The 27,987-nt window shown below is 43.3% G+C and overlaps 1 protein-coding gene across 4 annotated transcripts; it reads left to right on the plus strand.

The window, feature by feature from the left end:
* The first annotated feature begins 129 nt into the window (after positions 1-129).
* LOC145419240 (uncharacterized) lies at positions 130-20,228 on the plus strand. 4 transcript variants are annotated; one of them, XR_013901174.1, is made up of 9 exons: positions 130-329; positions 4,089-4,358; positions 4,980-5,074; positions 5,527-5,683; positions 6,819-6,998; positions 7,259-7,306; positions 7,789-8,733; positions 18,124-19,005; positions 19,890-20,228. XR_013901174.1 is itself a non-coding variant. In XM_026192724.2 (7 exons), the coding sequence occupies exons 2-7, from the start codon at positions 4,217-4,219 to the stop codon at positions 8,664-8,666; spliced, it is 1,500 nt and encodes a 499-aa protein (XP_026048509.1). In that variant the 5' UTR covers positions 130-329; positions 4,089-4,216; the 3' UTR covers positions 8,667-9,359. The 4 variants fall into 4 exon arrangements, 2 of the variants coding, with proteins under 2 accessions (XP_026048509.1, XP_080144515.1); XR_013901173.1 differs by having other exon boundaries at positions 18,124-20,228; XM_026192724.2 differs by lacking the exons at positions 18,124-19,005; positions 19,890-20,228 and having other exon boundaries at positions 7,789-9,359.
* The last annotated feature ends 7,759 nt before the right edge of the window (positions 20,229-27,987 follow it).

A 27,987-nucleotide genomic window follows, 5' to 3' on the forward strand; every position in this document is an offset into this window, starting at 1 on the left:
CGTACGTGATTTTGGGACTAATTAATTATGTGAGGCGGGAGGAGGGGCTGTGAGGGTGATGGTAGTCATTAAATATTCACCGTGTGGCTGAACGTGCAGACTTCGTGAGTTTGGTGACTGGTGTGTTGGGAATGGGAGTGACTGGTGCATACGCTTCTGCGGCACATGGGGGCGCGCAGCGGCCTGAAAATGTTGCGCGTTCGAGGAAGAAGAAGGAAAAAAACCACACGCGCTGCGTGAATAGAGTCTGCGCAATTCGCTTGTTCTCGTCACTCCGAACTTTCGGGAGAACCACGAAGGAAGGAGGGGAGAACAGCGCCATTTGCCTGGTAATTATTTACAGCATATGCGGCCTTTTAAAAAACACTGCACGTCACGCGGAATCCGCAATAGCAGCCCGCACGGGCGGCGTTTTCGCGCAAAGCGTACGAACGTGCTACAGTGCGAAATAAAAGCGTATCGCCGAGCTAGCAGGCGTCTCCTCCAGCTCTGACACCGACAGTTGGAGCGCAAAGACACTGCACAGCTCCGCTTGTAATGTTCGCGATAATCCGGCTCGTGGTTACGGAAATTCGCAGGATTCGCACGTTTCGTCGTTTTCACGCAGCACCGGTTCAGCCCCGCGTAGCTAACAGACGCGGAGGAGTCTGGTGGGCAGCTCCCCGTGTGAACCATCAGGCACGAGCTCAACAAAGACACAGCACGGTCGCAGCTGATTGGTTCGCGTGGGTCACGTGGCCTGGTAGAACGCAATGTTTATCAGGTATTTAATGAGATCTGGAACATTAGTACGCTCTCGTGGATGTTTACAGCCAGCCAATCAGCGCCGGTCCGAACTCCGTGACGTAAACAGAATTCAACAGATTAACTAAAAGAAACAAAGTAACTAATAAAAGCTGCACTGACATGGTTACTTACTTTGTAACTGCTTGATATATGGATACACACATACATGTGTATGTAGAGGAATTTCCTACACACACGTGTGGGTGGGTGTCTTTAGGTTTCCTCAGAAAGTAGAAAAAGAATAATTTCTGAAAGACAGGAAAACAGTCATCTATCAGTGTTCGTGTATGTTAAAGTCCAGCCAGGAGGGGGCAGTATGGGGACACGAGCTGAAGGAAAAACGAGATGTTCTCGTCCACAGCCATGAAAGCGGCCCCTGTCCAACACTGCAGGTGGTTTTCCTGAAATCTGCACTGGCTGTTTATGGTTCAGTCACCCTGAAAACAGTCCACAGTCTGCTACGCATGCAGCACTTTTTGTCTGTGTTGCTAATTAAAATTAAGTTTTCACAACATAAAATCCATTTCTCAGAAGTCTTGTGTGTCAAAGGAGGAGACGTAGGTTCGGTTCAGCTGCACAGCTGTGGCTCAGGTGATAACATCTGTGAAGTCCAGTTTTATATGAATTCGTCGCAGTCGCTAAATTTGTATTTTTTTTTTTTGAAAGTATGTAGAAGGATTTTTGAGAACATAATTTTGTAACCTTTAAATTGTGAGCTGCGGGTACATTTAAAAGTGCCAGTGGATGACTGGACTACCTGCTTCTGCAGTCATTTTTAAAATTGGGAACATACTTGAAACATGCATGAAATATTTATGAAACTGTATGAAGAAAGTTTTGTCTCACAACTTGTAAAAAGAAAATGCCAAATTCATTATTCATCACTTCAAATATATTTGTTTCAGTGGATCAGTTAGTGCCGCTGGGACCAGAAAATTGGTCCAGTGAATAAAAATGTTTTGATTTTTTTCTTTTGTCTGAAGAAATTTAATGGCTTCACAGACTTAGAAGAAACAACAGCTCACAATAGGGGAAAAAAACAATATTGCTCAGATTCCTACAGAAACTACTCACTCCACAGCTTGGTAGCTTGTAATATGAACGTATTAGGTGTACCAGTGCTCTAAATGCTCACTAGAGTGAGCCGATGGCGCGATATGGCAGCCTCGCTTCTGTCAGTCTGCCCCAGGGCAGCTGTGGCTACAACTGTAGCTGCCTCCACCAGTGTGTATGTGAGAGTGAATGAATAGTGGTATTGTAAAGCGCTTTGGGTGCCTTGAAAAGCGCTATATAAATCCACTCCATTATTATTATTATTATTATAAACTTGAGTGGGCAGATATACTTGGCTGGCCATTAACATACAAAGCTTGGAGGAATGGGACTGCTATCACTTCCCGTGATCCAAGACAGTAGTTACGCCTCTTTTCCGCTGGTATCTACTCGTCTTAACTCTGTTGTTAGGTTTTTCCATTAGGTAGTAGTACCTGGTACTGGTTACTTTTTTAGTACCTGTTCAGTGGGGGTTGCAAGTAGGGTTGGGTTTAAAAAATAGATTTTCCGATTCAAATCGATTTCAGTTTGAATAATGCGATATGGATTCATTAAATCCTGAGTCGACTTAAATATAAATGTATTTTTCCAGAAATGCCAGAATCTCAGGTTAAAGCTAACGAAACTATTTCAACAACCACCAACAGCTAAAACCGCAAACGATTAAAAAGCAGGTAATCCGATAAAGATGTGAACCCGACGGCACGCACAATTCACTGAACCAGCAACAAAGGAAGATCAAAACCGCTTCACGTTTAGAAACATCGTCATGGATACACTCTTGTTTTGGCAGTTTTGCTTCCACCACGATAAAATTACACTTCCTGCACAGCTCTCTCTCTCTCTCTCTCTCTCTCTCTCTCTCTCTCTCTCTCTCTCTCTCTCTCTCTCTCTCTCTCTCTCTCTCTGTACTCAGAGACCAGTTTAGCATCAAAAATCTGTTTTCTGGATTATTCGCTAGCTTACTACACACCAGTCTACCGTTGTGTACAGCGCTGTCTGCCACACGTGACCTCCGACAAGAAGCCTCGTTTGTGTTCGATCCTAAAGAAATGTAAACTTTTACAAATGATGTCAAATTGCAAAACCCTCAGTTGTGTCTCTCATCAAACCTCTGTAACTTTGCTCTGCTTCACTTCAGCAGCATCAGGTCATGTTCAGATGTTGATTCATGGTTTTCTTCAGTTTTTTTTTCTACTGCAGAATATTTTAAGGTTTTCTGCTATAAAAAGCCAGGACAGGAAAATCTGCTTCATGTTTTTGTGTTTTATCCTCAGTTACTTTGACACAAAGGCATCTGCTCACACCTCTGATGAAGTCTCACAGTGTCAGCCTTGTTTTTATACATAGATATAAAATATGGATGTACGGATAAATGATCAGAATTATAATATTTCTGACTGTCTGAGTCAAAATCAAATTGAATCATATCGGCACCTTGTGAATCAGAATTGAATCGGTCATGGAAATCCTTGACGATAACCAGCCCTAGTTGCAAAAATGTGACGTCGACAGACTGCATGCTGGTGACTGGCCAGGCTGTGGCGTTGCTCGCTGAGTCATGAGATTGTCTCCTTCAAAGAAATCAAAACTGCTATTTTTGAATCTCGGCCACAAATAGCCACACAACATCCAACACTCTGGTCCCCGAGTCTGACAGAAAGCCAGAGACTGAGCAGCAGGTGTAGCATCACCTCGAAATCCTCTTTTTGTGTTTGTGTCATATAAACATGACATCACAAGACTTTCAGCCACGTTACTTTGATGACCACATGCACATTTAGGTGGTGCTCGTTTGCAGTGTAAATCTGATCAGTCAAATCGAGTCATGGAGTCCATCCGACCCAGGCCTGCATCACAGCATGGGAAAATATGAGACAGGAAGCAGCACAACTAGCTGATTAGCAATGACTGAATTTTCAGAATAAGAGCGAGGGTTAGGAGACTGTTGAGTGTAACTCAATGATGTTATTATCTTACATGGATTAAATCTCACATTAGTCAAAATGTACTCATCTGTTTATGCTGAAATTTAAAGTTATTTTGTATAAAATGAAAAGATAAACTTTGATCTGCACAAAAGCTTATTAAGGAGCTTATTTAGAGCAATAATAAGGAATAGTTTTTAAACGGAGGGAAATATTTTGTATGCTTATGAAGCAGAGATGCTATTTCTGCCTGCTTATAATTCATTTTATCCTCCATATTTCTTTTCCTTCATCGTTTTTTCCTTTGTGTTTTTTCTGCAGGTCCTGTGCAGTCAGCCAGGCGTGTCTAGTCCCGACTGGCAGCTGGATCAGGATCAGCTAGCCGTGGAGGGCGGTGAATTTGGACTCGGTCTCTCTTTTAGTGGGCCGTCCGAGGCAGCGGTGGAGCCATGTCAGCCACGTGGCGTGAGGACGATGAGGAACTGAGGGTGGGAGGAGTAAAAGGAGCATTGAAAGCCAAAACGAGGTTCTCCTTCACTGAGGTCAAGCTGCTGCTGGAGGCGGTGAAGAGGAACAGATACATCATCCTCAGTGAGTAGGAATAAAAAAGTAGATTAGTTCTTTTCTATTTAGGAGGAAAGTCTTTGAGGAGCTGTTCGTAATAAAACGTGTGCCGTTGAGGCCATTCTGGTACGACCTACTGACCGTCCTGTTGGTCGTGTTTATCATGCGAGTGTTGAGCTCCTCAAATCTCTCATCACATAGGCTGATGGATGCCAGCTTCGCCACCTTGGGCTGCATTTGGTGACAGTGATCTGTATTCTGCTGCAAAATGCACTCCAGCCGACTGGCAGCAGGTGGAGAGCTGCTTCTGATGCTGCTCTGTCATCCTGCTCAGAGAGGCTGCAGTCAGAATCCCTCCATCCTTTTGTTTTTGTCATCACGGCGTTTGGGCAGTTAAAACACAGAGGGACATTTTTTAATATTGTTTAGTTCAGGAACCCCTGACACCACTGATACAATCAGTCAGATGTCAAACATAACATTTGATTTTATTGTGAAGTTACAGGATGTTTTACTGGTCAGTCTGCCCTCTCTCTGTTTTTAGTGCACTGTGCTTTTAAAGATCCTTACCAGCAGAGGGAGCACGTGGGTCACCTTTTACAGCACTGCTGTGATTTAATACTTGAGACTGATTCGTTCTCTCTGTAGGGAAGTTTAACCAAGGTGTGTCGGCTGAAACGAAGAAACAGACGTGGGTCGAGATCACCAATCAGATCAACGGTCTGGGAGAGAATCACAGAGAGGTTTGTTTTACATCATTCTCAGCTCCAGAAAGTCCTTCGAAAGATGATTTGTGAAGTTGGCACAGTTCAGAGAAGCCCTGATCTGTCCTTCAACGTTTTGTTTTTCTGCATTACGTTATTAATTTATTCAAAGTCATGTAAAAAGAATCAGTTCTCCCAGATGAGCGAATTAATAGATAAGGCCATTCAGTCCTGCCACACCATGCTGCCCTCTGCTGTTTGAACACAAAGGCTGTATAAAACCTTTGCAGTTATACTCATACCAAACTTAACAATCACATAAGCTGAAAGTCTTCACTTCAGGATGCGATAGATTTATTTTTTTTATCGTTTGTGCTTCATAAACGACCGGCGGATTGTCGACAGTAGTTTAAGAACTTGCAGCAGTTGCAGGCAGTGTGATGGATGCGATATGTCACTCAGCACTCCTCAAAGGTTTTGTTTCCACTCAGGTGCGTCAGATCATGAAGAAATGGGCAGACCTCAAATGTGATGGGAAGCGACGCATTGCAGCGCTGCGGGGTCCCAACGGCACAACCCTGAGGAAGAAGAAACTGGGCCCCGTGGAGAGGATGGTCCATAAGATACTGATGATGAGTCCTAGAGGAGGTGAGGCGAGGCATAGAGCAACTCAGGGTTTAATCAGATTGTCCATTTTCTTTCTTGGGAAGGTTTCTAAGTGAGTGAAGTGACCCAGAAGTATCAGAGTTTCAGCCACAATTACAGCTGTTCAACTCTCCAAATCCGAAGGAAAGGCGCTTCACTGCTGCCTCCTTTCGCAAAGGATGCACTAAAATCCATCCTTTAGGAAAGGAAACAAGATGATGCCATCCAGCCCGTGATGAAAACACGTGTTAGTTTAGTTTCACTTCACTGCTTTATAAATTCTTTAATGTAATAGTCCTTTTTACCTCATAAAAGGCTGATGTTCTTCAGAGATTAGTCTCACCCCAAGCTGCCGTCATGTCACTGCACGCGTTGGCGTTTCAACCAGACCTCATTTTTGTTTGTTTTTCAGAAGTTTGTTTCGACTTCACAGGTTTCTCCTGGTTTTTCTCACTGTGCCACTCAGCTGTCAGTGACCCAGCACCTGCTAGTGAGGTGATCTGTTGTTCGACAGCTTCACGGCGCATTAACGCCACCTTCTGGCAGCAGAGATGCTCTGCATCCTGCTAGGTGGCTGTAAAAACTGGTCTAAATTCGTACAGCTGATTTTACAACTGACTCGAGTTACAGCGTCGTGCATCACTGACACTGGTGTATATTTCATATTGCTGTGGCTTCAGTGTGTGTGTTCTGTTGTTTATTTTATTACAGATTTAATGTGCTGTGTACACAAACTGTGGTTAGAAAGTGTTTTTATCAGCCTGCCGGGGGCTGTGTACTTCCTGGGTCAAGTGCTGAAAGTCTAGAGAAGCGTTGTACTCAGCACTGCCCCTAGAGGCTAAGGAAAACACTGCATGCACAAACTGACTTCCTGAACTAAGTAATCTGTCTGATGTATTCTTTGCTGCTGCAGCTGGAAGCTGATCACATTACTGGCAGCCAATCAGCAGATGCGCTCTGTCCGCTGCCTCTCAAAGGCATTTCACTTTGCAGGATGGTGCTGCATTGTTAGCGTGGTCAGTGTAAAACTGAGAGAGGAGGTTACAGTGATATTTAAAAAAAGGCATCAGATATATCTATGAGGATCCGTCCAGTCAGAGTATCAGAATTTACTCAGATTTCATGTGTTGGTTTTCAGACGGCGACAGCGACCTGGACCTGGGAGAAGACGACGACTTCTCAAAGATGTGCAGTAAAGGGCTACCCTCCAGCAGTTCCCCCTACTCCTACCTCAGTCTGACAGACGGCACTCACACTTTATCAGGAGGACCCTCTTTTGAAATTTCACCTCTCTCCTCACCTGAAAAAGAACTTGGCGGTGAGTAAAGAAAAAGCTCTGGCAGCTCGATCGAGGGTTATTTGGACCAGACTCTGAGGTGTAAACCATGGAGCTTCAGGGTCCTGTTTTACATTTAATATAAATATGAAACGGTTGGTTGTGAGACTGATCTCCCATCGTCACCGACGTACAAATCAATTGTTTAAGAAGAGAAAAAAAAGTTCTTATATCCAGTTCAGATGTCAAAGCCTTCTTGAGGCCTTCTTGGACATTTTCATGACGTTCTCATGTTTTTGCAGGAGATCCTTTCCACTCCTCGTCTGACTTTGACCTGGGTGACGATGGAGGTAAGGACACTGTTGATACTTATTTTTTAAACCATGCAGTCCAACGTTTGGCTGCAAGTGTTAAAAATCATACATAATGTGCATTAAATGAATATGAATCAGGCATGACGTGGGTGTTTGAAAATGTTGTGAGGTCCTGTAAACTTCCTGCTTTCATTTGGCACAAGCATGAATGTCATACCTGAGCCTCGGCCATAATCTGATGGAGGCAGTGAAGTGAGGAATAAGAAATGAAAACCCTGAACATTCATCTTCTAGATTTGTGCGTTTCTTAGAAATTCCTGTAAAATGTGGAGAAACAAAGATGGTTTACTGCGTGTAGAAACACGATGTAAACATCTCAACGGTGCGGTTTCTTCTGTCCTCGTTTTAATCTGGTGACAGCATCAATGACAGTAATGAGAGTTTGCATCACCCTGCATGTTTCAGTGCTGCTCCTTTAAAGAATAAACTGATCCTCCTGTGGCGTTTGTCCTTCACAGAACAAATGATGGATTTTGATGAAAACGACGACTCCATGTTCTCCTACCCTTCCTCCGTCCGGCCACCCCCCACCTCCCTCGATCCTCTGCCCGATAACGCCCTGATGAGGGTGAAGCCCGTCTACACGTACTCCCGAAGCAGCAACGGCCAGAGCCAAACCATCCAGAACTCCTCCTCCTCCAGCAGACCTCCACCCGGACCTTCCTCCTCCTCAGTGGCTTCCACGTCCTCTGGCTTTCCTTTGGCTTCTGATTCAGAAGCTGCTTCAGCCTCTGCTGTCCCCCCACCATCACGGTCCCCCAGCACCTCCAACAGACCTGGCTCCGCCCTCCCTGCTCCCTCTTCATTCCCTCCTCCATCATCTTCCTCTGCACCTGCTGCAGCCAATGGTGCTTCCTCTCACCCTCGACCTTCTACCTCAATTCCACCACCTGAAGCTTCCTCCGCGTTCTCAACAGTCACCTCTGCCACTATTTCCTCTTCTTCTCGAAGCCAGCCTCCTCCCTCCTCCTCCATCTTTCCACGCAGTGCTCCCACCTCAGGCTCAAGCCTATCGGACCCTCTCCCAGCTGGAGCGTCCTCACGCAGGGCACACGAGCAGGTCGCCCAGGTGGCGTCTCAAAGCCTGCAGCAGCAGCGGGCCAGCAGGATGCTCCTGACCTCGGTGTCTCAGTCTCTGGAGACGTTGGCTCAATCGGTCCAGCTGCTCGTGGAGAGCCAGCATGAGTTCGTGCAGGAGTCCCTGCAGCTCCAGCGGGAGACCGTGGACATCCTGAGGGATTTCTCCAACACTGCACTAACCATGCTGAGAGACAAGGCCAGCAGCGGGCAGCTGGCCCACCATCACCACCGACATCATCCCGCCTCGCACTTCTGAAACCCAGAGGGAGAAAGGACAGGTTTGAGCAGTGCGAGGAGCTTCTCATCAGTCGGGAGTCTTTCTGGTGGGTGTTCCTGTTTGCTGCACACAAAAGCTGCTTTCCACTGGTGACTCGAGCACACGCAGATTTAGGCCCAGAGCTCAATTTTATTTATGTGCCTAAATCCTGTTTTGTTGTTTTCCCTTTTTCTAGTTTTGTGTCAAATTCTAAAAGTTTTCCACACTGTAATAATCAGCATTTCTAAAGGTGCTGAGCTGCTGTAGTCTCACAACCGCCGTGAACATTTCCACACAAACCCAGAGTGACCGAGCGCATTTACAGGAGATGATACACTACGTGGTGCAAGGACACGATCTGCAGTTTGATAATTCTGCTTCCTGTGTGGACATGAGAGGAGAACACTAACCCTGCATCTGATCTCCAGAGCCAGGCTCAAGAGTCACGGCGCTCTTAAACTCAGACTGGCTCCATTTCAGTTTCCTGAAACACCAGAGGAGCAACACCTGGGGACAGGTGGGACAGGTGCTTCATGTCTGTAGTAAATTAGGATAAATTGTTGAGCAGAAGGAACCTTTTTTTGGGGGTTACTGCTGAATTTCGCTGCTGCTGATGAAACTTTAGCTGTAATTGACCAATAGATGAACTGAATCTCTTTCCCTCATTAAAAACAAACAGTTCTCTTTTGGTAATCTGTGTAATCTGCTTACAGAATGCATTCATGCACAAAATCAGATAAACTTTACTGTAGACACAAACAACACACCCAGAGCGTGCAGCATAATAAAGTACCTAAAACAGGAGGCAGCAGATATTAACGACTGATTCACAAACTGGTTCCCTTTAACCCAGTCAGGGTCTAAGCAGCCGTGCAGTTTTCAATAGAAGCTCCGCCTTTTATTGAACAAAGCTATAAAATTGCAAATGTGCAACCCAACAGTATCCAAAGTTTCCTGACTGTAAACCATTACAGGAGGATTAACTGCTGCAGGTGACCGTGACACCGCATCATAATGTAAATGGGAAAAACAAATGTGAGCTGACAGAGTCTCTTATATCTTTATAAATGTACTTTTGCAGCCTGGGCACCTTCTTTGTGTGCTTCCTGAAACTAACATAAATCAGATATTGTAACTCTGTAACTTGTGCTGTGGCTCACACGTGAATCTTTAACTTATTTGCCTGTTTTAAGGACGGAGAAAAGCAAAGTTTCACAAAACGTTAAGAAGTCCAGTCGCTTTTCTTTCGAGGCTCTTTAGAGTACCGTGCCTTGCACTTAGGGAGGAACACCCTTCGACTGGAGTATGAAAATCAAGAATCAAGGAAACTAGCAGATTATAGAAACCATCTCCGTTTCCACCTAAGATGCACACAAAGCAGACTTATTTCCAAGAGTTTGCACCTTGGATCCACGGTGAGGCGACACAGAATGGCGTTGTTTCTGTGGAGAGCACAAAACCAACTTCTAGGTGAAAGGATGGGACGGGTCACTATAGATGCACTCCACAACAAGATCAGATTCTGCAGGAACTCAAACCCATACTCTCTCCTATGTTAGAAGACATTTTTGGGTTTGTGGACAAGGCTAAGCTCACATTTAAGGAAAAGTAAGACAACTCCAAAAATTCCATACTTCCCTAACACAAACTTATATTTCCCAGTCTAGACAATACAAACAAGAACAGGAAGACGTCACAGCCGAGGACAGTCAGGAAAAATGGGTGACGAACTTTTCAGGCAGGACTCTCACTGAAGCTGAACAGGAGATGCCAGCCAAACGACTCAGTTTTTGCCATTTCTCCACAACAGCTGCCCGTAGTGGATGACATCACAGCCACGGAAACCGCCATAAGGATTAATAAAGTAACAACCCGAAGCAGCGAATCAGGGTGAAGGTTTCACCCACCCTCTCCACTACAAAAGTTCCTCCATCTAACCTCACGATACAAGAAAAGAAGGCCGTCGCTGAGCAAAGATCAACTTCAAGAAACTTTAAGAAATCCAGTCACTTTTCTTTCCAAGCTGCTTAAAGTCTGTTTTCTAAATGCTGGGTGTCCCCTCTGTAAACCTGCACCAGGACGTGGCTGTAGTCCATTTATATTTATAACTGCTTATAACAAGCAGAAGTGGGCTGAGGACAGAACCCTGTGGAACACCTGTCAGAGGTTACTTTTCATTATTGGAGAACAACATCACGTTTCCCAATTAGATACGATTTAAACTTATTTTTTCTAATAAAATCCTGCAGTAAGCTTAGAAAGTTCATGTCATGGTTTAATGTGTCAGATGCCTTTTTAAGACGGAGAAAAACCAACACACGATTGAAGTTGTTCAATCAGAAGTGACCGTCTCTGTGGAATAATGAGCTTTCTGATTATTCCACTGATTCCCACTTTAGATGCAAAGGTTAGGAAGTTGCAAAAAGGAAGGCTTTACTTCCTGTGTCAGGGCACGTTAACGCTGTAGAGATGGTGCCCACAGTGTTTTCGCTGTGGGGTGGTTCTCACCTTTACCTGTCATTTAAAAGGTGGAACTGGGAGGCATCAGCAGCACAGCTGCAGCTTAAACAGGGGAGAACTTGAGCCTCCTCGTGCCAAAGCTCACTTCCTGTTAGACGTCTACTATCAACTATTCTTCTAGCCCAGATTTAATTTAGATAACAGCGCAGTGTCAGTCGTGCCCAGTATTTAGATGTTTCCTATGGAGTTATTGTGGATTTAAATCCCAGCTACAAAGATTTAAACGTCTGAATGTCTGCATTTCCAGCCGGTTGTTGGCAGGTGCTGTAAATCTTATTTAATGTAGTTCAAAATCCTGCTTTCTTTAAACTTTGCATTCCCAGGGACTGTTGAAACCTTTACTCGATTTTCTCCTTGACATAAACCAGTGAATAGAGTTGAGTTGATAAACAATATTAATAAACTGTCTTGTAGCAGTATTATTACTCTTCCATTTTCTGGAAAATAAAGACCGAGCTTCCACCTTAACCATCACTTTAAAGGCTCAGTCACACATCTATGGAAGCCTGTTTCCGCCACTAAAAAAAAAAAAAAAAGCTAGTATCCATAACTCGAAATTTCGAGTTATTTTCTCGAAATTTCGAGTTAGCTCTGCCAATCAAAAATATACGTGAATGAGGTCGCTTTCTTGTTACCCGGAAGCATATGGCGCAGGACCGCGCACTCAAAAACGGATCCCAACAAATTAAAGTATGTTTGCTGATAGTAACACCATGTGATTCAGCTAATAACACAGGGATTTCATCATTTGTGAAGCCAGGCTGAAAACACTCAGCAATCTGTGCATTCACGACTGGATGTAATACCGGTAGCTTAGCTGTAGCATTTGTAGCTGAGGGCTTCAGCTTCCGGGTAACATGGAAATGACGTCATTCACGTAGATTACTGATTGGCAGCGCTAACTCGAAATTTCGAGTTGCTTTTCTCAAAATTTTGAGTTAATATGTCGAAATTTCGAGATAATAACTCGAAATTTCGAGAAAATAACTCGAAATTTTGAGTTATGGATCCTTTTTTTTTTTTTTTAGTGGCGGAAACGGGCTTCCATACACATCAGCACTGAATCAATGCTTGATGAATGTTCCAGGCAGTCAAACATCTCTGCTAAATTTCTCGTCAGCCGTCGTGGCCTTTGCACGAAGAAGTGATTCTCTCTTCTGCAAGAGTTTATTCCACTAACACCAAACTTCTTTGCTTATACTGGTTTTCATTCTCCGTGTGATTATAGTTTATTCTGGTGTCCACTCAGTTTTTCAAACTGCTGCTGTACCAGAACAAAACACCTACTGCGGCTTTTTAAGTGGTATAGATGTAAAATAATGTCGGCCACAAGTAGAGTTGATGGACCAAAAAATCCAAAATGAATGAAAGCAAAGAACAAACAAAACAAGAAATTCAAGAAACATCCAACAGAACCAGGTCAATAAAATAAAATCTATAAATGAGTAAAAAAAATTGCTTGTTAAACGTTAACATGTTAAAATATTTAACTTTACAGCAGAAATAAATATTTACAGCCAACTATAGAAAACAGCTTTTATCTTTTAAATAGGTGACGTACAGCTGGCTCTGCAGAGGAGACCGACTGAGACGTCTGCTTCAGTTTCAGTCGGTGAAATTCTTGCATTTTGTAATTCTGTTGCTCATCACTAATCAGCTGGTGTTTGTCTTTGCATTCTCCAAAACAACAAATCTTGAAAATGTGGAGATCAGAAAGCAGCGAGCGTGGATGTGACTGTCCTGAATATTCAGTCTGTAGCAGGACATCAAACTTGTTTTACACTGTGGGCCACATGAAGCCCAATTTGATCTAATCTGGCTTAATAACCTGTAAAAAAAGATTAAGGATGAAATTTGTAGAACTACAGAAAAATCCCAGTCAGCTCGTTGCCCAAAACACAACTTCTCTCAATTTTTTTTATAATACTGTGGACCAGCTGCAAGAAATAGAGGCTTTATTATTTAATGAAATATTGTCAATAAAAAAACAAACAAAAGAACTCTATCATATAATGACTTGTCTTTTACTTTAGTGTATGGCAGGCTATCATCTTTGTCAGTAAGACGATTTAAAACTAACCGAACTTTATCACCTTCTTTGGAATTTTAGTTTTTTGGCAGCTTCCAGGCGGGCAGATGAGGCCCTGTGCTGGTCTGGTACTGTGTGTTTGACATCCATGTCTACAGTATGCAGCACAAAGTTCAAGCAAAAAGTTTTTAAGGACGAAGTTGTTGAACTAGAGAAGATTTAACAGATGATCCGGGCAGAGGGAGTGGGAGGAAGAAGAACAGCAGAGAGTCTGAAGCAGAAATAAAAAGAAACACATGGACTCATCACTGAACTACAATAAAACTCGAGCGGTAGTCTTTTAGTTTTCAGGCTGTGTTCAGTACGATCTCACCTGGATGTCACCAGATTACAGACGGCAACAACGTCAGGTGTTTGAAATCAATTATGCTGAACCGTTTATTTTGACCTTTGTTTCTTTGCATTATAAGTGTGGACCACTGCTGTCCTTGTATTTATTCATCAGAGATCTGTCTGTTAGAGCCTGAATATTCAAATCAGTTCAGACCCTACAGTAATGCAGAGAAAACTGACCCTCCACGTGTCAACAGTGGGAAGGAAAACCTCCGTCAGAACCAGGATCGAGGCGAGGAGGCCATCTGCAAAAATCTGCCTTGATATAAGAAGGAAATAAGTTCTAACAGTGACCAGAAGAAAACCACTCCTCTCACACTGGAGTTATGCTACACAAGAATTGATCTTTTCCAGGTGGATTAGTGGGCTGGGAGTGGGAAGCCCAGGACACCACGGAGTTATCAGATCAGCTTGGTTATAGACGAGAAAAGGTGGGTCACTCAGAGGAATGACATCATCAGTCTTGCATCTTGTTAAGAAAAAGTTTTCAACCACTGTAACACTCCGCTAACACAAGGCCCAGCGTTAGCGGGGAGAGACCTTCCTCCTGGGAATGTTCCTCCTCTCCAGGTCCTCCATGCTTCCACCAGGCTGGCTGCTTCCTAATTGCACAGTGAGCTTTTCCTTCTGAGACCCACACAGAAACAGGTTCCCAGTGCACACATGACCTGATTAAAAATGGATCCTCCTTCCAATGATGAGTAGATTATTTAAAAAAAACAGAAGCAGTGAGTCTCAACACCGGTTTCCTGTTTCCCCTTTCTAGAGAAGGGCCGCAAACCCACAACATTCATCTACCCCGGTACTCGACTCCAAATAGCTAGCAGCTGGATTAGAGGAGAATTTTAACTCCCACATATCTGAAAACACGGATCCAGTGTTTTGTAGGAGATTGGGAGATGGCTTAGTGGGTCAGCATTCAGCAGTGATGGAGCACTGGTACCAGTACAGACCTTACTGCACGCATCGGTAAATGGCAGATGTGACTGCTGTAACCACAGATTCAGTTTTCAGTCAGTGAACATTCATATATTCTCAAACAGTTTTTAATTTTCAGGGAGGTCCTTACAGAGCGTGTACAGACATGCAGCACGTTAGCTTCTTTTCCCGATAATAAATCAATGTGCACAAAAGCGCAGGTGAATGATCAATCAGCTTCCTCTGAAACATTTGTAGAAGATTCTACGGAGCTCAATCGGATAATGAAAGGGTTTCTACAGAAGCCAAAAACAGTTGCTGTGAAAATAATTGTTAAAACTGCATCCACTTAAACCTACAGACCAGTCAGTGACCCTGGCAACCACTGGTTGCTGGGTATCAGTAGAGTTAAACTGGCTGTTGACAGGTTGCTGTGCTTTTATGTCTTGTCTGCAAATACTTGCAAACTACTCACCAAGTGTTAGTGAAACTGTGAAAAGTACAACTCAAACAGGAAATGGAGAGTGTGACCTTCAAAGTAAAAGCTGTGTCCTCTGGATCATGTTAGATTAGATTAGATAAAACTTTCCTCTGGGAAATTTGGTTTCCAATAGCACAGCACCGACAGAAGTTACAGAATGTGAGCAGAAATATACCATATATACACATATGTAACTACAGAGACATATATAAATACAGTGTACAAAAGGAAAATAGAATAAATAGGAGTAAGAATACAAGGGAATTGCACATTTCAAGTATTGTGAGTCTATTGCATCGTTAGATATTAACAAAAAGTATTCCACAGTGAAGAGGCACTACAGCTTAGTTGTTCCCCCCTCCTTTGTCCTCCTGTTTCCCCTCCCTCTCCCCTCCAGAGAGGAGTTAAACAGTCTGATGGCGTGTGGGACAAAGGAGTTTTTAAGTCTGTTGGTTCTTGTCTTTGGGAGAAGCAACCTGTCACTGAACAGACTCCTCTGGTTGTTTATGGCCGTGTGCAGAGGATGCCAGCATTGTTCATAATGTCCAGCAGTTTCTTTAATGTCCTTTTCTCTGCCACTGTCACCAGAGTGTCCAGCTTCATGCCGACCACAGAGCTAGCCTTCCTGATTAGTTTTTCCAGCCTGGATGAGTCCTTCTTTAGTTTGTTAGTTGTTAGTTTTACATTGAAGGCGAACGCTCTCCATTTCTTGTTTGAATTGTAGTTTCTTGGCGAGCAGTTGGAGAGTGTTTGTAGACAAGTCAACATCTTCCATACAAACCACAGGTGACGATGACTGTTTGCTATTGACCACACCAGTCAAAGAGGGTTTCTGTGTAGCAACCAGTTAAGGTCATTATTCCCTAGTGACCAGTGGTTACCAAGCAGCACCTAGGCTTGTGACACTGAGGCCTTAAATTAGGGGTGAGGGAACTCCAGGCCTCAAGGGCTGGTGTCCTGCAGGTTTCAGATGTGTCCTAATAGTGTGAATGCCTCACAGGCCTGGGGTTCTCCACCCCTGCCTTAGCTGTTGGATTTGGGAGGGAGGATGTAGTTACCATTTTATTTAGTGGATTCGCTGAAAAAATACTAATACCCCCATGGTTGTATTTTAATCTTTTGCCTTAATTACTGCTAAAAGTAGTTGAGCAGTCAAACAAGAGCACTGGGGACCCGACCCTGTAGAATCAGTACCATCAGAGTGGGGCGCCTTTGTTGACCATAATTTCAGAATTTATACAGGAGATAGTTTTAAAGGATGCATCATTGTAAGGAATCCCAAAGGGCATCAGAGAGAAATAACCTTATAAACCCGAGGCTGTACTGGATTAGAACTAGATTCTTTTCCTTTGATGCAAAAACTTGATGTATTACTGATTTGATTGGGGAAAAGTGTAGGAAAGTGGTCCAAGTACGTAGTTCTTCTCTTTAAACTTGGTGACAGATTCTGTTTCTTCTTTGCTCTTTTCTGCAAAGTTGTTCAAATGAGTTCCCTGCAGATGAGTATTTTTGGAAAATTGGGGGGAAATAGGGACCCAGAAGTCAGTACTGGGGATATGAGTGTTGAGGCAGATGAACAGAAAAGTGCTTTAGTAGCAGCTTTTTCCAGTACGAGCGGTTAGATATTACTTTTCCTTCAGGAGGCACACAGCGGTCGAGATAACAAGGCAGATTGATGCTCGTGTAGAAGGGTCAGCATATCTTTCATCATGGGTCCCATTTCAGTGCCCGAGGAAGCTGTCGAGAGCAAAGAGGCGTTAGCTGGGGCTGAGAAGGAAGATTGTTTTATTCCTGAAATGAATAACTCTAATTTGGGTGGTTGGAGCTTCAGAGGAAACCTGCAGTAGGTGTTTATTGAGAAATAAGAGCCCCGAGACACATGGATGCTCCTCCGGCTGTTCGGGAGTGTCAGAGGCAGCAGATGGGGAGTCTCTTTCTTCCAAGTACTGATCCAGTTGGAATGAGGGCTCATCTGGTGGCTCAACCACACCTGCTGAAGTGTGATAGAGCTGTACTGATTAAACATGCATCTACACACATTTCTGTCAGAAATCTGGTTTTGTGTTAACGTAAAAAAGCAAACAGGGCAGGAAACTGTGTGGCTAGGGTTGTGAGGAACATGCATGAGTTTGTGCAGCTTGCTAGCTAACACCAAACCACAGGCTGTAACTTTTAAAAGTTCTTAGCAAGACCGCCGTTATTGTTCTCACACTCGAGATAAAGAACCCAAGCAGAGAAGAAGCACTGTGTGTCCTGTATGTGAGGTCAGCCTCGCCCACCTCCCTGCCTGAACGGGGACCCAGTGTGGGCCGGGCCATCGGTCTTTAATCCGCAGAAGATTATAAACAAGATGAATCAATGGCTCTGTCTGAAGATGCCCTCTCAGCTACTCAGTGACTGTGTTAAAGTTTTGAACCACACAGGGACAAATCTTACATATCCTCAACCAAATCCTCCCTTTTTAAAATGATCTATCAAATATCTAAGGTTCATATTAAACATGGCCACAGTTTCAAACGATGGTGTCAGTGTATGTTCCAGTAATCCCAGTGAAACGACTGCTCAGGCTGCGGCACTTTTTTCTAGTCTTGGCTCTGTATGACGCAGCAGCCCGTCCACCATGTGCCAAACCTGCTTGTTATGGGCTGATCCAGTGAAAGCTAGCTTACAGAAGCAGCTAATGTTTATATAATAAAGATTACAGCGGGTTTTGTTGGATTTGTAGTGCACATATGTAACATTTTTGCACTCATGTTATAAGGCCCTCACTATGTGCCTGTGATTCTGTTCATGTGGACGTAGCGTTTTCAGTGGGAAAAACGTCACTGACAGATGAACCCTTAGGCCCCTCCTCCATTCAGAGATGGTCTTTCCCTTTTCACGTAAATGGCCTCCTTGACTCCGCCCTCAAACCAGCGTTCCTCCCTGTCCAGGATGTTACATCCTCATCATTGAAAGAGTGTCCACTGGCCTGTAGGTGTGAATAGACTGCAGAGTCCTGGCCTCATGAAGTGGCTCTTCCGTGTTGTGTCATCCGCTTCGCCAGAGGTTGATTGGTTTCCCCGATGTATAAAACCTGCCTGTGACACTAACTTTAACTGTGTTATTTATTGTAGGCTGTATTCTCCCAGTGATGAACAGAATCAACGTTCTCGGACTATTTTTCTTCTGTATCCTGCAGCTCACCTGGTCGTCCACCCGCCGGCGGCTTCAAGTCAAGCTCGCTCACAGAGACTGCAGCCTTTCTTGCCATAAAACTGGATCAGAACCTAAGACTTGAGTTGAATACATCAAAAATTGTTTTGGCTAAAAAAACCAACCCAAACCAAACTTTGGAACATTAAATTTTTATGCAAATTGGAAATGGTCCATCAGAACATTTTCTTTGATTCGCGGTGGAATGACACATCTTTGTCCTTCATGTACACAATGTGTAAAACGTATGTTGGACTAATCTACCCTCGGATCTCTCGCTCTCCCCGTCTCCTGCCTTTCAACCTTTTGTGTTCATTTTCATTTGGAAAATCCGATAAAACCAACAGTCATCGTTTCCCTTCTTCTAAAACACATAACTCAGATTTTGTGAATTTAAGGCATTGATAAACTTGCCTCATCGGACTCTGATAAACCTTTTCTTTCGACAGAAATGCTAATAATCAATCGCTCCACCACTCTCTCCCTCTCAGGGTCTCTCTGCTCCAAACAGTGATAAAGTCTCCTGCTACTTTCCTTTGAAATGTTCAGAAAACCAAATGTTCCTCTTGAATTCTTCACAGGCTCGCTGACAGACTCCATGTTTTAATAATTCACTTTGTTTCTTTATCTTCCTCCAGCCTCCATTTGTTCCTTATTGTCTTCATTTTCTGTATTTGGTGGAGACAGAAAAGACGAAATGAGATTTCTTTTCTTTAAATCTGTCATTTCCGCCTGTGACACCTCCCTCAACAAACCGCTGATAATACAAAATTAAACCAAATTATGATGCTCATTCAAAGCTGGTGAGTAACTTGTGTCCTTTGTGGGTTTCTGATAACACTACTTTACAACATATCAAATAACTATCTGGATTATTTTTCTGTTCAAAGTCAATACGCTGTATGACGTTTACAAAATTGTTCTCCAGCTGGATCTTGAACAGAAGACGCTGAATTTTACAGTCATTCCCAAAAATCTGTCGCAATAACGCACAACTCTCAATGCAGCACCCTGTGCACTAGTGTGGAATAATGAAAATAGCCCAGCATGTCTGCGGTATTATAACTGATCTAACTGACCACTCAGAGACTGAAAGCCACATTCAAGTGTTCTAACCATTCATGGCCAATAACTGGGTTTCCTGGGAGGAGCTGGCTGGAAGATTTCTGCGTCTATATTCAGACAAACATGAGGTTTTTGTACTAGAAGACCACGTTTTCCCTATAATGACTTTTCTGCATTGGCTCCCTGTTAAATCCAGATTTGGATTCATAATCCTTCTCCTCACATGCAAACGCTTTAATAATCAGGTCCGGTCATAACTTAACATCCATTACCTCGCTGTTGCACTCCCCTGGAGTATTTAAAAGTAGAATGGGAGGCAGAGCCTTCAGTTTTCAGGCCCCTCTTCTGTGGAACCAGCTTCCAGTTTGGATTCAGGAGACAGACACTATCTCTACTTTCAAGATTAGGCTTCAAACTTTCCTTTTTGCTAAAGCATATAGTTAGGGCTGGACCAGGTGACCCTGAATCCTCCCTTAGTTATGCTGCAATAGATGTAGGCTGCTGGGGATTCCCATGATGCATTGAGTTTTTCCTTTCCAGTCACCTTTCTCACTCACTATGTGTTAACAGACCTCTCTGCATTGAATCATATCTGTTATTAACCTCTGTCTCTCTTCCACAGCATGTCTTTATCCTGTCTTCCTTCTCTCACCCCAACCAATCACAGCAGATGGCCCCGCCCCTCCCTGAGCCTGGTTCTGCCGGAGGTTTCTTCCTGTCTTCCTATTTTTATTACAAATTATATCAGTAAGGAAGCTGACTAAATATTCACTGATAATTTATGGCAAAGGGGTGGGATTAAATAAGTGTATACTTCTTCCCACTCCCTTTCAACATGTAAATTAATCAGAATGTTTTTTTGTATGTAATTTGTATAGTATTTTTTTTCTCTCTTATTTCTTTTCTAAATGTACTTGTATATTGTTCACATGTTGAAATAAATTACCAATCAATCTCAAAAGGGAGTTTTTCCTTCCCACTGTCACCAAAGTGCTGCTCATAGGGGGTCATGTGATTGTTGGGTTTTTCTCTGTATCTATGAAGCGCCTTGAGGCGACTTGTGTTGTGATTTGGCGCTATATAAATAAAATTGAATTGAATTGTGCAGAAAAAGTGAATGTATTGTCCATATCCACACTGCAGACTGCGCCACTATTTTCCTCTTCCAGGCACACAAACTGAGGAAGGCAAAGAGAGGAGGTGAACCCAACTGGTTTTCCTGGGTCATGGAGAACAAATTACACCCAAACATTCCTGATGATCTGTCCAGGTGCATCAAGATGATGTATGTTCAAAGAAATGAGCACTGATGATGAAAGACATACGCACACAGATTGTGGATATTTATTCAATTCCCTTAGGCTGAATGTTTGCATACACAACTTGTCTCTCTCTCCCTGTGTGTGTGTGTGTGTGTGTGTGTGTGTGTGTGTGTGTTGGATTGCCACTAAACAAACAACAATCAGCTAGCAGGTTGTTGCCTGCAGGCAGCTTGTTGTAAAGTCAATACCTGTGAAATTGAGAGTCATCATTTTGCTGCAAGTATTTTATCTCCACTGACACAAAGAAACAAAATGACTTCATAATGTGTGTACAAGGCAAAACACACACACACACACACACACACACACACACACACACACACACACACACACACACACACACACACACACACACACACACACACGACAAAGTTTGTTGCTTAAAGCTGAATAAAATCAAAAGTATGTGCACTTGTTAAAACTACACACTGGAGTTGTTTATATTTTTTGCCAGCTTCACTGATTGTGTTTTTTTCCTTCTGCTTTACATGGATCTATTATAAGGTTCATTTAACTGAACTTAATTACTTTTGCATTGTTTTACTTGGATTGGAGGCGCGCGTTTCTCTCCTTGTGTTTGTGTTGTTTTTGTTTCAGTCTTATTTCCTAATTTTGTTATGACAGATAGAAATGTAATTATTAGCATTCCGCTTTAAGGAAACACGTGTGCTACTCTCAAGTATTTGTTGGGAGAGCACATTATAGATGCTTTCACATAAGAAAATATGAGGAGTTAAGCTGAGCCAAATCTGTCCTTTTCCACATGGCCCACCGCAGGAGAGTGTTCGTATCAGACGAGGTCACACTAGTGGAAATAAATGAGGATGCTACGTCTGTTGAACTTGCAGAAGGAAGGAACCAGACAGAAACCCTCTGAGCTGAGAAATGAAGCCAGCAGGGAAGTGGCAAAAGCTGCAGTTCTTCTAATGTCCACTTCAACTGAATGCAAGAGTGAGTCCGTCCCTACAGACTCTCGTGCATAAACACCTATAAAAGCAGATTTGGCCTGACGGTTTGCACCTTCGTTACAGCTGAGCAAGGTCAGATGTTTTTATGACTCACCCATGTGACGCTGTAGTTTTGACTGATGGGTTTTCTGAGAAACACCTGAGAGTGTGTTTGTTCTCTTTTTTGATCATTTATTCAATTTTAGTTTCTGTTATGACCATTAGAGCCATTTAGATGTTATTAACACTTACAGTTAGGTCCATATATATCTGGACACTGACACAACTTTTATTTTTTTTGCTTGTTTACTGAAACATATTCCAGTTATAGTTATATAATGGACATGAACGTAATGTGCAGACTCTCAGCTTTTATTTGAGGGTGTCCACACTCAAATAGGATGAAGGGTTAGAAGTTTCAGCTCCTTAACATGTGCCACCATCTTTTTAAAGTGAACAAAAGTAATTAGAAAATTGACTCAAAGACTATTTCATGGGCTTTTGTTATGTTATTATAGATTAAGCAGATAAAAAGCCTCATTTCCACACTAATAAGAAACCCTTTCACAACACCAGGAGGAAGGTGTATCGATATCCAAGTCTACAGGAAATAGAAGACTGCATGAAAGTAGATGCAGAGAGTTCAGTGCAAGATGCAAACCACTCATAAGCCTCAAGAACAGAAAGGCTAGATTGGCTAATAAACATCCAAAGAAGTCGGCATAGTTCTAGTAAAACATGCTTTGGACAGGTGAAACCGAGATCAACCTCTACCAGAAGACAAAGGTATGGTGAAGGCGTGGAACAGCTCATGATCCCAAGCATACACATCATCTGTAAAGCACGGCGGAGGCAGTGTGATGGCTGCCGTGGCACCGGGACACTAGTGTTTATTGATGACACAGGACAGAAGCAGCCGAACGAAGTCAGAGGTGTTTGGAGACATCACATCCAGGTAAACGTACAGTGGTAACATAAAGAACCAAAAAAGAACCAAAATGATGACTCTGTTCCCTCTGCTCTAAATCTCATTCATGCGACCTGAATCCTTTCACATCTCCACCCAATCAAAGACCCTCATCCAAGTCTCCACCTGCTTCATCTCTACAGCCACCAGCCCGTGCTACTTCCTGTCATTGTTGGGGTCCACCTTGATACACAGCGTCGTTGGACCTATCGGGCTAATTGCTGCAGTTATCACTCAAACTGCACTTTAGAGCTCAGGTCTTGCAAATGCTCTCTCTTTAGTGGAATACAGTAGTTACAAAGCTGTGCTGACTGAAAGGAAAGCTATTCGTGCCATGTACCCATAAAAAGGAGGTTATTGATATTTTGCCATGTGAGTGAACTGGGTGCTGTAACAGGTTAGAATAAGCATGATCAAGAAATATATACTTTACATAACCATTTAATGAGTCCTTACTGCACTGCTTCACAGTGTTATACAGCTTCGTGCATGTGGTCCGATGAAGTAAGAGAGGGAAATGAAACTGAGGAAAAAGTGACTCAGATCAGAAAAAAGGGGGAGGAGAGAATAAGAGGCGCACTCGATCTATAACCAGACACCGTACACATCACTACTGAGCTGTGACTCCACATGAACCTCTGCTTTTCTTCCACATAATTGGCTTCTAAAACAAAGCAGAGGTCTGGAGGTCATCTAAGATCATTTATTATACAAGCAGATGCAGACTCTTTGGATATTCACTTTGTGTTTTCAAACTGGTATTCAAGACATCAGAGAGCAGAGAGAATGAGTTTGCATCTCTCTGCAGGATAGCTGTTATCTGTTTGTGTGTTGTTGTTTGGGGGGCAGAGTTCCTGCATTATGCAAGAGGTGGGTGATGAACCCTCACGAGAGGGCGGCTGAGACTCCGTGACACGTTTTAGGAGAGCATGCATTATACAGCACCGGTCCTCCGACTTCTTCTCTTGTCTAAGCTGCTGCAGTGCTGAAAACATCTTTTAAAAAAGTGTCTGTCACTGGGGAATCAGTCCAACCCTCAGCTGTTGTACTGCTGTACTCCCCCACTCATGTCCTAAAATACTCACTTCAGTCACAACAACTCATCCAGAAAGCTGTCTCGTCTGCTGCCTCCCCAACATTCTCCTGTGTCTCCCAGTTGTCCTAAACTCCCCTCTCCTGGCTCACTGTAAAACCTCGTGTCAAATCTGAAAAGCTAATGTTGGTCACGCCTCACATACGTTCTGCAGATTCAAGCTTCACCACATTTAATAAGAGTGTCTCTTTTATTCAAAAATGAGAACAGAGGCACAAAAATAAAATGGGAGAAAACCAGAAGTGTTTATATGTAAGAAATCTAGAAGCAAGCACTAACATTTAATTTTAACTTGTTATAACTTAACTTTTTTTAGCTGCTGTTGAGCTGCAGAAGTTCCTGCCCTGGCAAGGTTGGAGTTCGAATTCACTTCGTCAAATTCAAACTTCCAGACTGACAGAACTTTGCTAATGGTTGATTTGTGGAACCACATTTTTGCAGATCAGAATGTAAACTGGGAGCATGTAGCGCGGTAACTTTGAGGCTTTCACTGTGATAAAGGTTCACGTCTTACTGTGGTACATTGCCACGGTAACTCAAAGATGCTGGACTTGCTTTGTAGTTTGGTTGAATAAAGCTGCTGTGCTCACAGGCAGAGCCGTGTACCACAATTAGAGACACGCCCCCTCCCTACGTATCAAGAGTAGAACAAAAACACCTTAAACTGATATCTACAGCAGGAGTGGGAACTCCAGGCCTCAATGGCCGGCGTCCTGCAGGTTTCAGATACGACCCTGGGTCAACACACCTGACAGAATATAAGACAGCATCTTCTGAGTTTCTGGAGGAACTGATTTTGAAGAACACAAAGGTGTCACTGAGGACAAAACACCTCCTGTTTAGGTAACTTGATTAATATTTGGTGAAGCCATAAACATCAGCTAATGCCTGCCTGGCCTTTTTAACCAATCTGACAGAATTTAAAGTGTATCCTGATATAATCCCTTTAGAAATCCTTCCTCGCTGTCACCTTGGCTCTTTTCTAATTTTAAAAGTCGTCTTTGTTGTTACTCCTCTTTCCTAGTTCACTCAGAGGTTGCTCACATCACTGCTGGTTTACTGAGATAATGACTTACTGAATATATTTAGCCTTTGCGTGACCAGACATGCCTTTCTGAGTCTGAGGGTCCATCCATCTCAGCCAGGTTCAATGATATTTTATATGAATATGACTGTGCGATGTCTATTTTGGCCTGTCAGCAACACAGATGCTTTTCCTAAAACACACATAAATCAAACAGGCAGCCAGGAAAAGTTGAAGAGCCCTGCCAGCTTCATACAGTGATGTGTCAAAAGTGCATGTGCCAGGATGAAGATGAGCTGAAATATATTGGCAGCTTTTGGTTTTATGTTTGGATAATACGAAAACGTGTGCCACCCTTAGCTAATAGCATCAGTCCATATCTGCCTGCACACTTCTCACTCTTCCTCAGACCATCGTGATCTCTGAGGGCTCACAGTCGAGGCCTCCCTCCTCATTCATCCAGCATCCTGACATACAGGATGTTACACAGCACTACTGCACGATCCCTTCATCTGATTTACATCACTTTACAACCTAGGTTTAATTTGCAGAAGCTGGGTAACAGAAATCGTACATGTGATTTGGTTTCATAACCTCCAACATTTGAATATTTGGCCATATTTAGATTTTCCTTTTCATGTCTTCTGTTTAAAATGGTCAGACTAAACTGGTAACACGAGCAGCAGGTACACAAGCACTGGCTGAACTTTGAAAGGAAGACCAGAATCCTACCTCTTCTATTATCTTGTATCCTCCGAAGTCATGACACAAATCATCAAGAGAAGATGTCGTTTTTATGTCTTCTAAAGACGTTTGTCGCCTCTTACCACAAGAGAGATTCATGTCAGGGAGGGAAAAGTGACGTTTTCATGATTGACAGATAGACCGTCCTGTGGAAGGATCATCCTTTCCCCAGCCACCACCTTTAGCTCTTCTGAGGTGTATGTAAGGCAGGTATGACTCAGGTTCTCCTCTCAGGCCGGCTGAACTGGCTCCCTTCGATGGACCCTCCTGAATGACTCGAGTTCCTGACCCCATCTCTGAGCCTACACAGCCTTCTGCAGAAGCTCATTTCCTGCACTTGTATTGGTGAGACAGACCCTGAGTCCAATGATGGAATAGCCTGCAACAGTGGTGTCGATACCCAGCACTCACGAAGAGCCAGCCACGGGAGAACCTGCAGCTGAGTCCAAAATGTACCAGAAAGAAAGACTAAACAAGCTGGAGATTAGTCAGATGATCTAAAACAATCCTTACTTTGCTCTCGCTTTATTAATATCTGCAGTTAGCTAGTCTGCCAGCTAAATTACACAATAACAGTTAAATTGAGCAAAAATCTTTGCTCATATTTTAAATGCACGTGTTTTGTCATTTAGCACATCTACTAAAAGCTAAGACTAAAAGAAATTAAGATTTTATTATGATGTCCGATAAAGAATTTTAAATCGAACAAAATTTGAATGCTTCCCTGTTATTTTTTCTTCATCACTTCTTTGGTCAAAGGTCAAAGCAGATAATTGTTAAATTGGTCTGATTATCTCTTTTCCTCCAGCTTGTTCACTTCCTACCAGGCATCAGCTAATGGAGCCCAGAATGAGGTTTTTGTGATACTTTGTAACACACACACAAAATACACAGATCTGTAACAGATTTGGAGAGAAACCGCGCTTTCCTCCAACCAGACTAACTCCTCCATTTATCTCTGTCTGGAGGCCACTCCAGCTAATGATGCAGGACGTTTCCTAACGAGGTGCTTTAATGAGCTGACCTAACAATGAGGCATCCCTTCAGTCTGATGGCCTCGGCTCTGCTCTGTCAGGCCTGACGTCATTTCTCGTCTTCGCGTCAGAAAGCAACATAGCGTGCAGTCCAGTCATCCTTCAGTCTCTGTGGGCAGGACTGATGACTTTTCGTCTCGCTGACCGGCACAGAATCGTTCCAACGTGTCAGCGCTGTGACCTTAGAGCTCAAAGAGGTGTGCATGGGACGGAGCAGTCACTGTTTTAAAGTGGATAAATCTGAGCAACTTTGTGTGTCTGTTGTGTCTCTGCACGAAGCCCCGAGTGAACCCTATGCTTACACTAAAACCTTGCTGCCTTCGACAGAAATACAAGCCTGTTAACCAGTCATATTTTATTAAGGCACTGTTGCAGCTGATGGTTGTAAGCAACCTGGACGAGATGAAGCTGCTCTCTCGTACGGGAAGAGGCAAGGGTATCGTGTTTAGCTCTGCACTGAGGACAGATCTGACAGTTTGGCCAAGTGTGTAATCATCTGTAGATTAGTCACATTCCCATCCCACATTTGAATTTTCTGGACACAGCGGTGTTTCTGTTCAGAGGAATAATAACTGTAAGGGTCTGAGTGTGCGCGTTTGGTCAGGGCAGGGCACTGGAAGCTAAAAAACAGACATCAGTTCAAACCTAACACAGTGAAAGCAATCCCTCTCCTCCTGTCTTAAGGCACCGGTCAACCCACCAGGATGATCGCTTTGCTCACCGCCATCTTGTCTCACAGCCACTTGTGTTTTTTAATGCCATAAAGGTGCAGGAAGCGGCGGCAGTATTCTCCTGAACGATAGGTGTCACCACTCAGAAAACATTACCACATAAGTGCTGATGTAGGAGAAGAAGAAATCAAAACCAAAAGACAAGACTTTGAAATCTCCTTCTGTACATCTGGATGTCTCTGTATTGTACACTTGAATCATACAGTCCTTACTTTGTTATGATGAGGCTATTGTAGACCTGTGTCAACTTAGCTGGGGCAACCACAGCGCACCAGAGCGCACCACACGCCACCAAGGCTGTGCAACACATGATGTGACATGAGAGCATAATGGCTCCATCCTATCAGGCAGCATCATTAGAAGACATAGCATACATTTTCAGCTCTATCTGTCCATGAAGCCAGATAACACACACCAATGAGTTAAACTGCAGGAATGTCTTAAAGACATAAAGACCTGGATGGCCGCTAACTTTCTGCTTCTTAATTCAGATCAAACTGAGGTTATTGTACTCGGCCCTGAAAATCTTAGAAATATGGTATCTAAGCAGATTCTTACTCTGGATGGCATTACCTTGGCCTCCAGTAACGCTGTGAGGAACCTTGGAGTCATTTTTGACCAGGACATGTGCTTCAACGCACATATTAAACAAATATGTAAGATTGCTTTCTTCCATTTGTGCAACATCTCTAAAGTTAGAAATATCCTGTCTCAGAGTGACGCTGAAAAACTAGTTCATGCATTTATTACTTCCAGGCTGGACGACTGTAATTCATTATTATCAGGAAGTCCTAAAAACTCCCTGAAAAGCCTTCAGCTGATCCAAAATGCTGCAGCAAGAGTCCTGACAGGGACTAG

The sequence above is a fragment of the Astatotilapia calliptera genome, chromosome 14 (genome assembly GCF_964374335.1).
Source record: "Astatotilapia calliptera chromosome 14, fAstCal68.1, whole genome shotgun sequence".
Taxonomy (NCBI): Eukaryota; Metazoa; Chordata; class Actinopteri; order Cichliformes; family Cichlidae; genus Astatotilapia; species Astatotilapia calliptera.